The 15,180-nt window shown below is 40.8% G+C and overlaps 2 protein-coding genes across 3 annotated transcripts; both read left to right on the top strand.

Annotated features, from left to right (window-relative positions):
• The first annotated feature begins 201 nt into the window (after positions 1 to 201).
• LOC144715232 (actin-3) lies at positions 202 to 3,925 on the top strand. 2 transcript variants are annotated; one of them, XM_078590162.1, is made up of 5 exons: positions 202 to 286; positions 879 to 952; positions 1,031 to 1,424; positions 2,458 to 3,071; positions 3,688 to 3,925. In XM_078590162.1, the coding sequence occupies exons 2-5, from the start codon at positions 893 to 895 to the stop codon at positions 3,751 to 3,753; spliced, it is 1,134 nt and encodes a 377-aa protein (XP_078446288.1). In that variant the 5' UTR covers positions 202 to 286; positions 879 to 892; the 3' UTR covers positions 3,754 to 3,925. The 2 variants fall into 2 exon arrangements, with proteins under 2 accessions (XP_078446288.1, XP_078446289.1); XM_078590163.1 differs by having other exon boundaries at positions 209 to 286; positions 876 to 952.
• A 146-nt stretch (positions 3,926 to 4,071) lies between these two features.
• LOC144715231 (Tetratricopeptide repeat (TPR)-like superfamily protein) lies at positions 4,072 to 7,480 on the top strand. The gene has a single exon (XM_078590161.1). The coding sequence runs from the start codon at positions 4,547 to 4,549 to the stop codon at positions 7,076 to 7,078; it is 2,532 nt and encodes an 843-aa protein (XP_078446287.1). The 5' UTR covers positions 4,072 to 4,546; the 3' UTR covers positions 7,079 to 7,480.
• Positions 7,481 to 15,180: the final 7,700 nt, after the last annotated feature.

The following is a 15,180-nucleotide window of genomic DNA, read 5'->3' as shown; positions in this document are numbered from 1 at the left end:
AATGGATAAAAGGGGGGGAATATCCACGTCAGCAGGGTTGTGCGACGCCGAAAGAGAAGGCGGTGGACAGGTTGGGGGGGTGGGCCTGGCGGTGAGAATACCGTCCACACGTCTTACCAACTTTACAGCGGGATTAAGGAGGTGACTGTAGTCACCGCTTTATAAACTGGGATCAGGTCACCGCCTTTTCCCCAATTCTTCGGCGGAATTTATATTTGCTTTTATTAATACGAATTTCAGTTCTCTCTGCAGCAGAGGAAGACGCGCTGAGATCTCTGTGCAAAAGGTAGATCTTGATGAATGATTCGAGTTCTTTGAAAAATCTTGATCTTGTTTTGTGGATTTTTCTTCATTTCTTGGTGTTTTGATTTTCTGGCTGTTCTACGCCGTTGGGAGTAGTTTGAGTTTGTGGTTGTACGATTGGGTATGTGTGGATTTTTCATTTGCATGATGCTTGTTCGGTCTTCGAGCTTTTCTGGCCAGTTTTTGAGCTATTCTTTCAAGATTTTGATGCACCGGCTTCTTGGTAGGGTTCGTCGCTTTTCTTTTGATTAGTTCTCGCTCGATATCTTCTGGGCTCTTGAGAAAATTTACTCACGTCTTGGGTTTTCTTATTTCGTTTAATTATATTATGAGTCATTACTGAATCGTGAATGGTTTTGAGTGACATGCGTACTCTACCTTGGGTTAAAAATATCGTTATTCTAGCTGTGCATTGCTTTTTGAAATCTTGACCTAGAAATTTCATTCTCGGGTAATCTTGCGTAATCTGATTTTCTAGAGCAAGATTACTTCTTCGTTTATTTTATTCTAATTTTCTGAAGCCTGCTATTTATCTCTTCGTTTTGCTCTTCTTCTAATTATATGTTTTTCAGCAGATTAGCAAGACACAATGGCCGATGGCGATGATATTCAGCCCATTGTTTGCGATAATGGAACTGGGATGGTTAAGGTACCAATCAAACATTATCTTTTGTTCTACAGAAAATATAATGTGTGAAATAATATTTTGATCATTTTCTCTCTTTAGGCTGGATTTGCCGGAGATGATGCGCCGAGAGCAGTCTTTCCAAGTGTCATTGGTCGTCCTCGCCACACCGGTGTCATGGTTGGTATGGGCCAGAAGGATGCCTATGTGGGTGACGAAGCTCAGTCCAAGAGAGGTATTTTGACCCTGAAATACCCAATTGAGCACGGTGTGGTTAACAATTGGGATGATATGGAGAAGATCTGGCATCATACTTTCTACAACGAGCTGCGAGTGGCGCCGGAAGAACACCCGATTCTGCTCACTGAAGCCCCTTTAAATCCCAAAGCTAACAGGGAGAAGATGACCCAGATCATGTTTGAGACTTTCAATGTCCCAGCCATGTATGTGGCTATTCAAGCTGTTCTCTCTCTCTATGCCAGTGGCAGAACCACAGGTCAGATTATCTTTACTATTTTTCTTACTGCGTTTTCTCTAATTTTCATTAAGGTAGTCTCTTTTGGTTTAAATTAATGATCATACGTGTGCACATGTGCCACTGCCATCCAAATGAATGGACTGATGATCTTCATTCATTGGATGGTATAATTTTGTTTTGCTCGTCAATTTTTTATCATTATGGGTTCTAATTTTCTTGTTTATTTATCATCATCTCGTTATAATACTCTACCCAATATTTATCCTGGTTCGCTAGAGGGGTAATCAGTTAAGAGAGAGATTGGCCAGGTGGTGAGGAGAGTTTAACTATCTCCACATGTAACTCCGGGTGGTTACCACTTTGTCGGGTGACCAGCTTAAATCACTTTTCAAAAAAATAATAATAATCTACCCAATATCTTCAATAAGCTTTCCTCTTTCCTCATTGTTAGTGCTCAAACTTGGGCACTTGCGTTAGTGGACCGATGATATTTATTCTTCCAACTGTTATTTATTTTTCTTGCCCTCGTCTTTAACTCCGTGATTTTTGTTGTCATGACCATCATCAAATATCATCATCACCACCATATGGTTACAGTTTACTTCCGTATCTTCATTAGCTTGCCTCTTTCGGAAACATTAGTGTTTCTACTCTTGCATTTTTTTGGTGCCCTTGAATCAAAAACCTTTTCATCTCAAATGCACCATAGTGGTATTCATGTTAATTTTTATTGCTCATTTCTTCTTTGATCCGGTGATTTTAATATCCATGCTTATTCATGTTAAAAAAAAGCATTCATGCTTATTCTCTACTCTCATCATCACCACCATCATCCTCATCCTCATCTGGTCATAACTGAAAACTCACCATTTTCATCTAGCTCGCTTCTTTCAGAATCATTAATGGCTGTTTTTCTACTTCTGGGTGTTGTCCTTTCATCTTCCCGTCTTCTTGTGAAGCATGATAATTGTTGATGGGTATCTTGCCCTCTTAATGCTTATCCATAATGATCATCATCAATCAACAACATTTTGATGGGCAATTTGTTCAGGGATTGTGCTGGATTCGGGAGATGGTGTGACACATACTGTGCCGATCTACGAAGGCTATGCGCTCCCCCACGCCATCCTGCGGCTGGATCTCGCCGGGCGGGATCTGACTGATGCTCTGATGAAGATCCTGACAGAGAGGGGTTACTCTTTCACTACCACAGCCGAGCGGGAAATTGTGAGGGACATCAAGGAGAAGCTGGCCTATGTGGCTCTGGACTTTGAGCAGGAGCTGGAGACGGCCAAGTCGAGCTCGTCCGTGGAGAAGACCTACGAGCTGCCCGACGGGCAGGTGATCACGATCGGCGCGGAGCGGTTCCGCTGCCCGGAGATTCTGTTCCAGCCGTCGCTGGTGGGGATGGAAGCGGCGGGCATCCACGAGACCACCTACAATTCGATCATGAAGTGTGACGTGGATATCAGGAAGGATCTCTACGGCAACATTGTGCTCAGTGGGGGTACGACCATGTTCCCGGGCATTGCGGACCGCATGAGCAAGGAGATCACCGCCCTCGCCCCCAGCAGCATGCGCATCAAGGTCGTCGCCCCGCCCGAGCGCAAGTACTCCGTCTGGATCGGAGGATCCATCCTGGCCTCTCTCAGCACATTCCAGCAGGTTTTGTCGCTTCCTCACCCTTCTCTGCCTTCATCTCTCTTCCTCTCTCTCCTTTTCTATACTTTCCATTATCATTACTCCTCTCTCTCTCTCTCTCTCTATCTGCACCTCTTTTAACCAATTTCAATTCCTCTTTTTGTCTCTCTCTGCACCTCTTTCTCTTTTTGTCGCTTCCTCACCCTTCTCTGCCTTCATCTCTCTTCCTCTCTCTCTCCCCTTTATGCTCAAACTCTCTTCTTCCTTATCTCTCTTTTCCCCTTCCCCTCTTTCTCCTCTCTTTACACTTCTCTCCCTCTCTCTCTTTCTACTTCCATTTCTCTCTCTCCGTCCCTTGTCCATTTCTCTCTCCATATTTCCCCTCTCTTTCTCTATCTATTTCTTTCATTTTTCCTTGCATCCATTTCTGCCTTTTCATTTCATTCTCTCATATATCCTTTTCTGTTTCTCTCCCCCCTCTCTCTCCTTCCCTATATCTGTTTTCCCTTTCCCTTTCCCTCTCTCTCTCTCTCTCTCCACTTCTCTTTCTTATTCCCACTTGCATCTTCATATCCTCTTTGATCTCTCTATTTCATCTCTCTTTCTATAATTGATCATTCCGCTCTTCTCTCTTTATCAGATGTGGATAACCAAGGATGAGTACGACGAGTCAGGGCCCGCCATCGTCCACAGGAAGTGCTTCTAGTCTCTCTCTCTCTCTCTTGTGGTCCTCTCTCTTCTCATGTTTGATCCATCTCCTCTCTTTGACAACCACCGTATGAGTTTGCTGCTCTGCCTTTCCTCAAACTTTGTATTCTTCCGTGGACTGGTGAAAATTTTCAGTTTTACATTTTTATGAATCTAGAAAATGTTCCCCATACCCGCACCTAACTAAAATCTCCACTATCGTCTTTGGATGTCCATTAAATTCTTTTTTAAGTTCTTAATTTTTTTTTTGTTGAATGATATACATTCCCATTACGCAATTACAATTTGTACATAAACTACATAACTCTTCTAATTTCGGCTCAAACTAAAGATTTCGTCATGTTTATTCTCCTAATTTTTAAAAAATAAAAATTTCTCACAGTTAAGGCACACAGGATGGTTTGTTCATCCCAGATTGAGAGAACCGTCCTGTCCAGGGCCTTGGACGTGGGACGAGATAAATGTACTAAAATTTCATTATAAAATTTCATTTTATAATTCAGAATACCAGAAGGGATGATTTTGGACGGCCAAAAAAATGGGACGTGGGACGCGACGAAAACTGTTCAGAACCGATCAACCGAACTATAGTGCACCTTATTCTTAATGAGTCATTTCATCTATTTCAGATGATTAATCTCAGATTAATTTCTTTAGTAGGGAGATTAGGAGCCCTCATTTAAAATTTCTGATGATGGCTTGAAAAAATGGGAAGCAGGACGAGACGAAAACTGTTCAGAACCGAACTATAGTGCACCTTATTCTTAATGAGTTATTTCGTTTAATTTCAAATGATTAATCTAAGACTAATTACTTTTCGTAGGGAGATTAGGAGCCGTCATTTAAAATTTTCAAAATTTAAATATGAAACGGCCGCTCATCGTTGTTCTTCTCCTTCACAGAACTTCTTCTTCTCCTTCCCGCGCAGAATCCGCCATCAAATGCGCAGGGGAAGGAGATCTTCCATAGCCATTTCTCTCCCTTCCCGCTCCTTCTCTTCTCCACCATCGCCATCTTCTTCTTCTTCTTCCTCTTTTTCGTGTTCTTCATCTTCTTGCTCGGATGCTGCGGACGAGGCGGGGAAGATCTTGGCGGTAGCTTCAATCTGCAAAGCTTTCGGCAGAGGAAGATGCACAGGTTCGTTGAATCCCTCTGCAATCTCCGACGCCGTTGTTCTTCAAGTTCTTCGGCATTCCTCCCTCAATCCGCGCGCCAAATTCGATTTCCTGCGTTGGACGATCGCCAACGCCGGATTCTCCCCCTCCCGTGCTATCTTCTCCGAGCTTCTCCTCGCTCACTGTCGATCCGGCCTTCTGGACGAGCTACGCCCCGTCATCCGCCTCGCCGCGGCCTCCTCCTCCAGCCTCGATCCCTCCGCCGTGAAGCTCGTCCTCGATTCCCTGATCCGATCCGGCCGCGTCGACTCCGCCATTGCCGTCCTCGACGATCTCGAAGCCCTCGGCGATGGGTTTTCCATTAACCCTAGGGTTTACAACTCCGTCGTACTTGCTCTGATCCAGAAATCGCAGATCGATCTCGCTCTCTCCGTCTTCTTGAAGCTCCTGGAAGCTTCTTCCGAGCTTCTGGAGGCCCGCCTGTGCAACGAGCTTCTGCTGGCGCTGCGGAGGGAAGGGATGAAAGAGGGCTTCGCCAAGGTGTTCGACGAATTGTCAAGCCGAAACTTCAAATTGAACGGCCATGGCTACAACATCTGCATTCATGCCTTCGGATCTAGCAACCGCCTTGATCTTTCTCTGAAATTGTTCAAGCAGATGAAGGAGGACGGGCTGTCCCCCGACATCTGCACATACAACTCTCTCATTCGAGGGCTGTTCTTGGCGGCGAAGGGGGACGAAGCCATCGCCGTCTACGAAGAGCTGAAGCGGTCTGGGCACGAGCCGGATCGATTCACATACCACACCCTCGTCCATGGCTGCTGCAAACTCCACAGATTGAACGATGCTGTGAGAATTTTCGAAGAATTCTTGCAGAGTGGTGTTTTGGTTGAGACCCAGACTTACAATTCTCTCCTAGATGGGCTTCTCAAGGGGAAGAAGCTGGTGGACGCATGCCAGCTCTTTGAGAGGATGGTATCCCATGGCGTTCGAGCTTCGCCATGTACTTACAACATTCTTATCCATGGTCTGTGCAAGAATGGCCGGGCGGCGGCAGCAATGGCGTTGTTCTCTGAGCTGAAGAAGAAGGGGCAGTTCGTCGACGGCATCTCCTACAGCACGGTTATAATTCAGCTCTGTAGAGAAGGGCAGGTTGAGGGAGCTCTGGCTATGGCGGCAGAGATGGAGGAGAGAGGGCTGGCTGTGGATCTGGTCACTCTCACAGCTCTCATGGCGGCGCTGCGCCGGTGGCGGAGACAGGATTGGGCTTTGCCATTGATGAAGCTTGCCCGAGACAGCAACCTCGTGCCTGCCGTGCTCCGCTGGACGACCTCCATGGAATCCTCCATGAGGGAACACCAAAGCTCTAAACCAGACTACTCCTCTCTCTTCCCTGAGCCCAGAGACCTCCGCAGTTTCCTGAGCAAAGAAGAAGAAGAAGAAGAAGAAGATAATGATGATGATGTGAGTAATGGCTGGTCACCATCACCCACCATGGACAAGCTCGTGGAGAAAGCACACAGGTTGAAGTTTTCTGCCAGGAAAGGGAAGAGGGTGGAAGGGAGAGGGGGGAAGAACTTTGATCTTGACATGGTGAACACTCATCTAAGAATCTTTCTGGCAGAGGGGAAGCTGAGTGGGGCTTGCAAGCTGTTTGAGATACTGACAGAGGGGGACAGGCAGCCAGGGAGCTATACATATAATGCCATGGCAAGCTCCTTCTTCAAGAAGGGGTACTTGAGGTTAGCATGGGGGGTGTTACAGGAGATGGAGGACCGAGCCTGCAATACTGATGTGGCCACCTACAATCTTATCCTCCAGGGGCTGGGGAAGGTGGGGAAGGGGGAGCTTGTCTGTGAAGTGGTAGAGCAGATGAAGAAGAAAGGCGGGTTCCTCGACATAGTCATGTACAATACACTGATCCATGTGCTGGGCAGGGCAGGGAAGATGGATGCAATTGAGCAGCTGATGAGGAAGATGAAGAGAGATGGGCTGAGCCCGGATGTGGTGACCTTCAATACATTGATTGAGGTTCATGTCAGGGCAGGGAGTGTGGGAGAAGCGTACAGGTATTTGAGGATGATGCTGGATGCTGGCTGCTCGCCCAATCATGTCACCGACACTATTCTTGATTCCATGGAGAATAAGATGGAGAGGGCACGGCAAGAGAAGGCATCAATGAACAAGGAGAAGGATGGATGTGGATGATGAAGTTGGTATGATTTGGGAGAAGCCTGAGCTGCAGGTGTCATGAATCAGTTGCTAAACATCATTGACAGGAGGTTATCTTGGCTGAAGTGCTGATCCGCTCAAAGTGCTTGGCGTGATTGTGTGAGACTGCATTGCAAGCAATACAAATAGCTGGCTTTATGTAAACTACGCGAGCCTCACTATGAAGCCAACAGAAATCCTATCTGAATACTAAAATAAAAGGCAGTTTCATTATGGTGGTATACCATCCGCCATTTCTGGAGCTTCCAGTTCCAATTGGAGCATATTGATCTGTGAATGGATCTGTATGCATAGTCACTTCAGACATGCTTGTCATTTATCGAATGGAATAAAAGTATCTTTTTTCTGGGACCATGGGGAACCAGAAATTCTTTTTTTCATGATTCTTCATTCGCCGATGCAGAAAATGCTCCAGTTTCTCATTACCAGATGAGGTTACTACTGAATCCTGAAACATCGTATGGAGTAAATGCTGATCATGCCTAATATGAAAAAAAAATTAGTGGTTTTTATTTCTAGATCTAATGTAAAGCAGGGTATATCAACCAGTTGGTGGATGCTATATCACATCAGCTGCCTTTGGATGATGCATCCCTCTAAGCCTTCTCCACCTCACAATGGGATGACTGCTCAGCCCCTCCACTTGGGCTTGCAGTGGGCCACAATTTTATGAACATGATGATGGCCATGCAAGAGGACATCACTATGGATTTTGTCAAAGGCCTCAAATATTGGGTATCATAGACTGTATTGATAGTGATTGATTGCCTCAGCAAGTATATCACATCATCAGATGTATCCATCCTTTGAGTGAAGGGGATAGCAGGCATGTTGGCCTAAGGGATCATTTGTCTCCATGGTTCCCCTCTCCCCAAGAGAAGCCTAAAAGTTGCAGTTTGTGGCTCTGCAAGTTAGAGTCAAGCTACAACATCTCACCCCATTTGGGGATCTACATGAGTCCATTTTGGGTGGCCTATGTGCAAACCCCTCACTAGTGAGCAAACTCAATCAAAATGCTTTCCAAACTAGAGCATACCATCAACCTCTTGAATTCCAATCTTGCATGAGTCTAAGCAATGATAAAGGCCCACCATGATTCTGTTGATGGTATGTTCGAGTTGAGGTGGACAACCTGGTTTGCCTCTGCTTAAGGCCATCTCAAATAACAACTCATTGATAGTACTTTGTGCACATTGATACCTCTGTTCTTTAGAAGATAAGTTGGGTACATTGTGAGATATAGTATCTCAACAGGTTGGATGTCTACTCGTGACATTGGGTCATGACAAAGGAGATGAAGAGGGTTAAGAGGTTACTAATTGTGTAGTATAAGTAAGAAGCATGCGATGGGTGGTTCTTTAACGACTGCAAAACATCAGTAAGCTGAGTTTCTCCTGGGTAAAATGATCCACTTGATGCGCTTTGCGTGACAGTATTTGACTGAAATGTGAGAAATACTAATGGTATTCAGGCAGTACTCCTTTTTATATTTATGTTGGGTAGGATGTCATCTCATGACCTTAAATTCATGAAGGAGATGAAGAGGTTGACGTACGAGGGGATGTTAATGAAGATAGAAAAAGATATATGGAGCTGACTGAATGTTAATAAGATTCTCAGTTCTGAGTTATCAATTATCTTGTGTGAACTTGATAACTTCGCCATAACTATGAGAGTTCAAAAAGATGTGTCTATTCATTTAAGATTTTGTATGTCCACAGAACTCATCCATTTATATTTATGTTAGCGCTCAACTACTCACAGGATTCTCTTCCAATATGTGATTAAGTATTGTTTCATCAATTAACTTTTGTTTGTAGGCTTAAAGAAAATGTAAAGTAGATAGAAGAAATGGATAAAAAACACTACTCTTCAAGTCAAGTAATAGATGTTGACTCATCCTAATTTGGTTAAAATGTTCACACATTGCTCAGAAGATGTGATGTAGGGATGTAATCTTAGTTGACTTTCTCCTTGATAATGGTTAAACTGATGAATATATTTTATGAATTTACCGAGGGTCACTATTATGGAAATTTGATATTGTTTAATTAAACTTAAGATGTGACATATATTAATCATAGGTTGAATCAGAATACAATCATTTTTAGGTTATTTTAAACTACCACCCATGACAACTTGCAAGACCCATTTTGGGACCTCAATGAGCTAAACCAGTTATATGATATTGGTAACATCCAATGAAGACTGATAAGTTAGAGGCTTGACCATAGACTGTGAGAGGCATATCATCCTTAATTTGAATATTCAAAACCCCATTGGACTGAAATCCAAATAAAAAAATATCAAGAAAAATATGAAATCAATTTTTGAAAAAGATGGACAGTTTTTTTCTCCAAAACCCAATGAAAAAGGGTAAATTAAATGTAACAAGCTATATGCAATAAATTTGAAAATAATTGGATTCCTGTAGTGACATGAAATACCTTCTCTTGAATTGATAAAGAAAACTTATGACATATTTATGATAATATGTTATAATTTCATGCACTCAGTTGATAACATATTTATGATAATATGAAGCAGGGATCACATGTTATAATTTTTCATGGTGGAAATATAAATCAAGCTCAAAATATGACTAACTTGACTTATTTCGTGTGATAGAAGGGAAGCAAAAATCAATATTAAATGTTATGTAATAGCTTAAAATCAGGAATTATTTCATGCATTCAGTTGTTATGAATATATCTTGTGATGTACTTTGCCCCTGGAAACTTAAAGGCCATGTGTTTTACGGAGCTTCTGACTACCGCTGTTTACGTATACTTCACTTAAGAGAATGATTTTCGGAAGGCTTGGCCCCATATTCTATGTGCAATCATGTGCTTAGTCATGCATATTTCTTTTTGGACTCTTTAAGAACCTGGTAGTCCTATATCTCCATTCGGACCAGTTTTTCCAGCTTACATGCATAAAACTAATTACCCTACATAATCATTAGCCAAAATGGCTAGATCACTTACTGACAACACACATTTTCAGTAGGCTAATATGATCATATCTATATATTAATTTACATTAAATTGACAATATGTGCACGTTATCAAGCCTAAAATGGTTAAATTTATTTTTCAGTATTTTTTATGGTCGTTATGACATCATATTTTGAAATATATTAATTTTTTAAATCAGAAAATAAAATTGATTTTTTGGAATTATTTTTTCAGAGACATCCTTTTCTTAAATTCAACCTATATTTTTATAAAATTTTATGCATTAATGATACCTATTTTTTTAATTACTTAATGGCTCTTGGTTTTCTTCTGGTCTTTTGAAATGGGACGGGACAGCAATTGGAAAGGTGGAGAATGACACATTCAAATTATGATATCTGAAAATCTAAAAGGAGTTTCAGATTGAAATATTGAGCCTAACTTCATCTGCCCTCTTTTCATTCATATGTTTGGATATATAAATAGAGCATGGTTTTTGTAAAAACTATTTTTGAAATCCTTCCTCCTAGAGAGACTAATTGAAAGAGATTGAGGATTTTCAAGGTACATCAAGGTTTTCTTGATGCTTTAAGAGATTGGGGGAGATCAATAGAGAAGTTAAGATGTTGATCTACAACAAGGAAATGTCTTGATTCTGATGGAACATAGAGATCTAAGGTTGGTCTCCTTCCTTACATCAATTTCTCTCCTTCACATCCCTATACATAAATCTACAAGCTTATTCTCATTCTCACCACGGTGTTCAACCGTTTCACCCTAAAACAGCATTGTCCAATCTTGATATCATTACATTTGTCTCACATAGAAAAATAATCTAGTTCATCATCCTCTTCTCCATTTTACAACTACCTATTGATAACACACATTTTTAATAGCTTGATCTAACCATATTTACATGTTCATTTGTATTAAATTAATTATATATGCATGTTATCAATCTTAAAATGATTAAATTTATTTTTAGAATGACATGCATAATTTTCTGCATTTATACGTATTTTTGGGGATTTTTCTTTCACCGAAATCTGAAAGAATATAGTTTTTTAAGTGAGAATTTAAATTTTCTGGAATTTTTCAACATTTAATCCATAAAGATATGATTTTATTAAGTCAAAAATACATATTTATTTATTTTTTGGGGGTTTTATTTAGTTAAATATGAATTTCAAAACACATTTAAATACCTTATTTTGGGACTCCATGTGTCGTCATTCAATTCGTCGAACAGTAACCAAGCATGAATTTGGATAGTGATTGGCAACGACCAATCATTAAGGATGCTAATGATTAGAATCAACCAATCATTCATCTAAACCGTTATGGCATAACAAATAGCAATGCCATAATGGCATTTACTGATAACTGATTTTTTTTTCTTTTTATAATGCATGGTGATGAGGCCCATTCAGAAAAGGAACGATTTTTTAGTGATAAATGTGGCACAAAGATCAAGGCTCGACATTTAAAGTTTTTTAAATTTTTGTTGACCAGTCAACTATTGTAGCGGCACCTATGTGTCATGCAACACATGGCGTCAAGTGCACACGTGGCACACATGTGTCACGGCCTTAGTTAATTAAAAGAGAAATGTGTTGAGGTGGTGTACACTAACGGGCTGCCACGTCAGCTCAAAAAATAGTTATTTAATAGTATATTTAATTAACATATTTTTATTCTCTATTTTGTCTTTTTCCCCATGGTGACATGTCGCACAACCAAAGCAGTCGTTCGGGGATGGCAAGGAAGAATCTCAACCAATCATTGCATTAAACGCCAAGACAAGACAAACCCTTGACTGAACGACATGACGACGCTAATGAGGAGGAGGAGAGAGAAATCTTTGGATTATATTTATGGCTAGGAATCATCTAACTTCTTGACTTGATATCTGATGATTGAGAACTTGGATTGAGTTCCCTTGCCAACCACTCTAAGCGGAGCCCATTCCTTCACGTCGCCATAGCTTACTTACTATGGGAGATCTGGAAAGAGTGAAATTCTTCTCATTTTTTAGGGACCCCCATGCGAGCAGTGGATATCATACGACGAGTCCAGCTGTGGATAAGACACACTCACCATCTCATACCGCCCCTCGCCCGCAGCTCAGCCCTCACATGTGATCTCTTTTGCACTTGGGGTATTTTGGTGACCCTCGCCCCCATCACCATTCGACTACAGCTTGTCCATTAGCACCCACCGCCAATTTGCATCCTTTAGGCGACTGTGGATGGTGCGGCTGATAAGCCGAAAAATCACGTAAAATTACGTGGTCGTTGCGCTTTTTAGACTTATGCAATAAATTTATAATTCCCTTAATTACTAAATAAGAATATAGAGCAAGCAAGGGGTCGATCCGCAAGGAGGCAACAATTCAGAATTTTCAAACAATTTTTATGAATCAAGTCAAGTAATTTTGAATTTTGCAATATTTAATTCAATTAATATTAAATAATATTCTTAAAATAATCAAAATTAAGTAAAACTTAATTTTGATTTCGGTCAGATAATTCCAGATAAGAATATTATTATTATTTTAAGCTCATAAAAATATAAATTATTAATTTCCCAATTTAATAAAATTTATAAAAAATTTCAGAATTAAAATTGGGAATTTAATAATCAAGAAAGTGATTTTTGAATTGGAGTTCAAAATGGATGAATTTTTGGTTCAAATTTTATTTTTGGGTTTTTTATATATTAAATTAAATTCCTAAACAATAAAAACCGAAATCTAGAGAGAGAAACAAATCAAATTAACCTAGAGAGAGAAAGTGAAGAAATTGGGGAAAGCCCCAATTTCGACCCTAAATTAAAAATAAAATGAAGCAGAAATGTCCTAAAATGATTAATAATTAATTATCAAAAGTCAGATCTCGAATCCAAATCAAAAAGAAGTGCTGATGCATTCAAAACATGAATCTAGGGCATGTACATTTCGCCCATGCCAAGGCGTTTTCGAATCGTTCTAGAAGATGATCAAATACAATTCAGAAACTTACAAATTTGATAAAGAGATCCAGATCTGACGACTTCCAGAATGCCTCCTGTGTCCTTCCTGGCCAATTGCTTGGGGAGAGCCTCCAAAAGTGATTTTCGCCCTTTTCCAGACCTCCATTTAAAGATCCAACCGTCTGGATTGTAGAGGGGGAAAAGACGAACCTACCCTCTAAATTTCAGCCCAATCGGACATGTAGATCTCAAGATATCAAGGTTTTAGTGAGAAAAAATCTGAGCCGTTGGATTTATTTATCTCTCCTCCAATAAGCTTGGAAATGGCGCGTTTTGATTGGCTAGCATGATTATCGTTTTCCGCTTTCTCGGATCACGCCCTGACACGTTGTTGTGCGCGTCGTCCGCCCGCAATCATTGGCAAGTGATTTCGTCATTTGAACGGCTAGGAATTCTCCACGTCACCCTGAAATAATAAAAACAAAAGAAAAGGACAAAAGGTCTTTTTTAAACATATATATATATATATTTTTTATTCTCTTAGCCGTAATCTTTGACCATTCTTCTCTCTTTTATTTTAAATCATAAGCCGCTATTCTTCTCTCTCTTCTCTCTTTAAATATTTTAAATCATAGCCACTTATGTTGACTATTCTTCTCTCTCTCTTCTCTCTTTTATATATTTTAAATCATAGCCGCTTATGTTGACTATTCTTCTCTCTCTCTTCTCTCTATTTATTATATAATAATAACCACTCATTCTCTCTCTCTCTTTATTCTTATTTAAATAAATATATCCATTTATTCTTGGGCGAATGACGTGGATACTCCTTAGTAAATATTTAAATATATTATAAATGCCAAATAAATAATATATGTGTTATTTAAATATGTAAAAATCATTTCTTGGCTATATAATGGTCAAAAAATTATATAAAAATATGGAAAATTCCAGAAAAATCATGGAAACACTTACCAACCTTTAGCCAAGTATTTAAAACCCTGTAAAAAATATTTCTTCACTGAAATGAAGTTAAATTCCATAAAAAATGATAAAAAATCAGAATTAATAATAAAATGAAAGGTTAAATGATCTATCTTTATTTTAATATGATAACATGGAAATATAGTCATTAAAACACATAAATATAATATAAAATTCATTAATTAATCATGTTAATTTGCAAGTTATTAGCGGCCAAAGGGAACCAGGGCCCCGCCGAGGGGGCGGTATCCTCTACAACTACATAGGGAGTATTCTCTTTGCCTTTTTCGTCTTTTTATGGTATCCAAACTAACACAGTAGCCGAGGCTATGACAATTTGCGATGGTTTGCTCCTCTGCGAGGCGTGAAACCTTAAAAATTTCGTCATAGAATCGGCCTCACAGGTGTTAGTAAACATGCTCCATGCAAGTACTTGCCCCCAGTGGTGACTGAAGCAAGTATGGCAATACATCATATGGTGCCGCCTCTACTTGATCAGCATCTGTCACTAGTTGTGAGAGGGCAACCAGACTATAGATGCCCTTGCCAACCATGCAGTATGCACTCGAGCCCCTTCTACACTTTACTCCTAGTAGGAACCCCCTCGGGCAGCTCGTGGTAGCCACCAAATTAAGTGTCTTGGCTTGCCGGCTCTTTGCACGCATCGCACCCTGTCGAAGGATAACCCTCGTGACTAGCGTATTGCAAGGAGCACTAGAGGCGAGAGTGCTCACCCTCTCACCTGACCGATGTACACGCCACGTGCCTCAACTCTGATGCCTATTGAAGGTTGGACAAGCTCTACACACTCCATGCACCATCAGCGCTGCGGGGGACCCTGCGCAACACCGCCACAAGTGATCTCCGAGCACCTCCTAGGTACACTCATGTATGTTTTCTTTTACTGCACCGTGGGCGTGGACGAGTAGGATCTGAGTGTAATTGGGATATTTATGCTCTCTCCACACCTATAAACACTGATAAATAACCCACTTCATATATAAAATCCCCCTGGGTGGCGTTTGGCCTGGCTGGATTGATCTACAGGCACAACCGCAAGGTTGGACATACCCGACACCGTGTATTTTGCCTTAGATTTTAAAAAAAGAGGGAGAGAACTTGGATTGAGTTGAAATTTTAAGGGTAGATTTGTCTTTATGTCTTCTA

The sequence above is a fragment of the Wolffia australiana genome, chromosome 18, assembly GCF_029677425.1.
Source record: "Wolffia australiana isolate 7733 chromosome 18, ASM2967742v1".
NCBI classification, from domain to species: Eukaryota; Viridiplantae; Streptophyta; class Magnoliopsida; order Alismatales; family Araceae; genus Wolffia; species Wolffia australiana.
The sequence above is the reverse complement of the archived record's forward strand: the minus strand, read 5'-3'. Positions and strand labels throughout refer to the sequence as shown.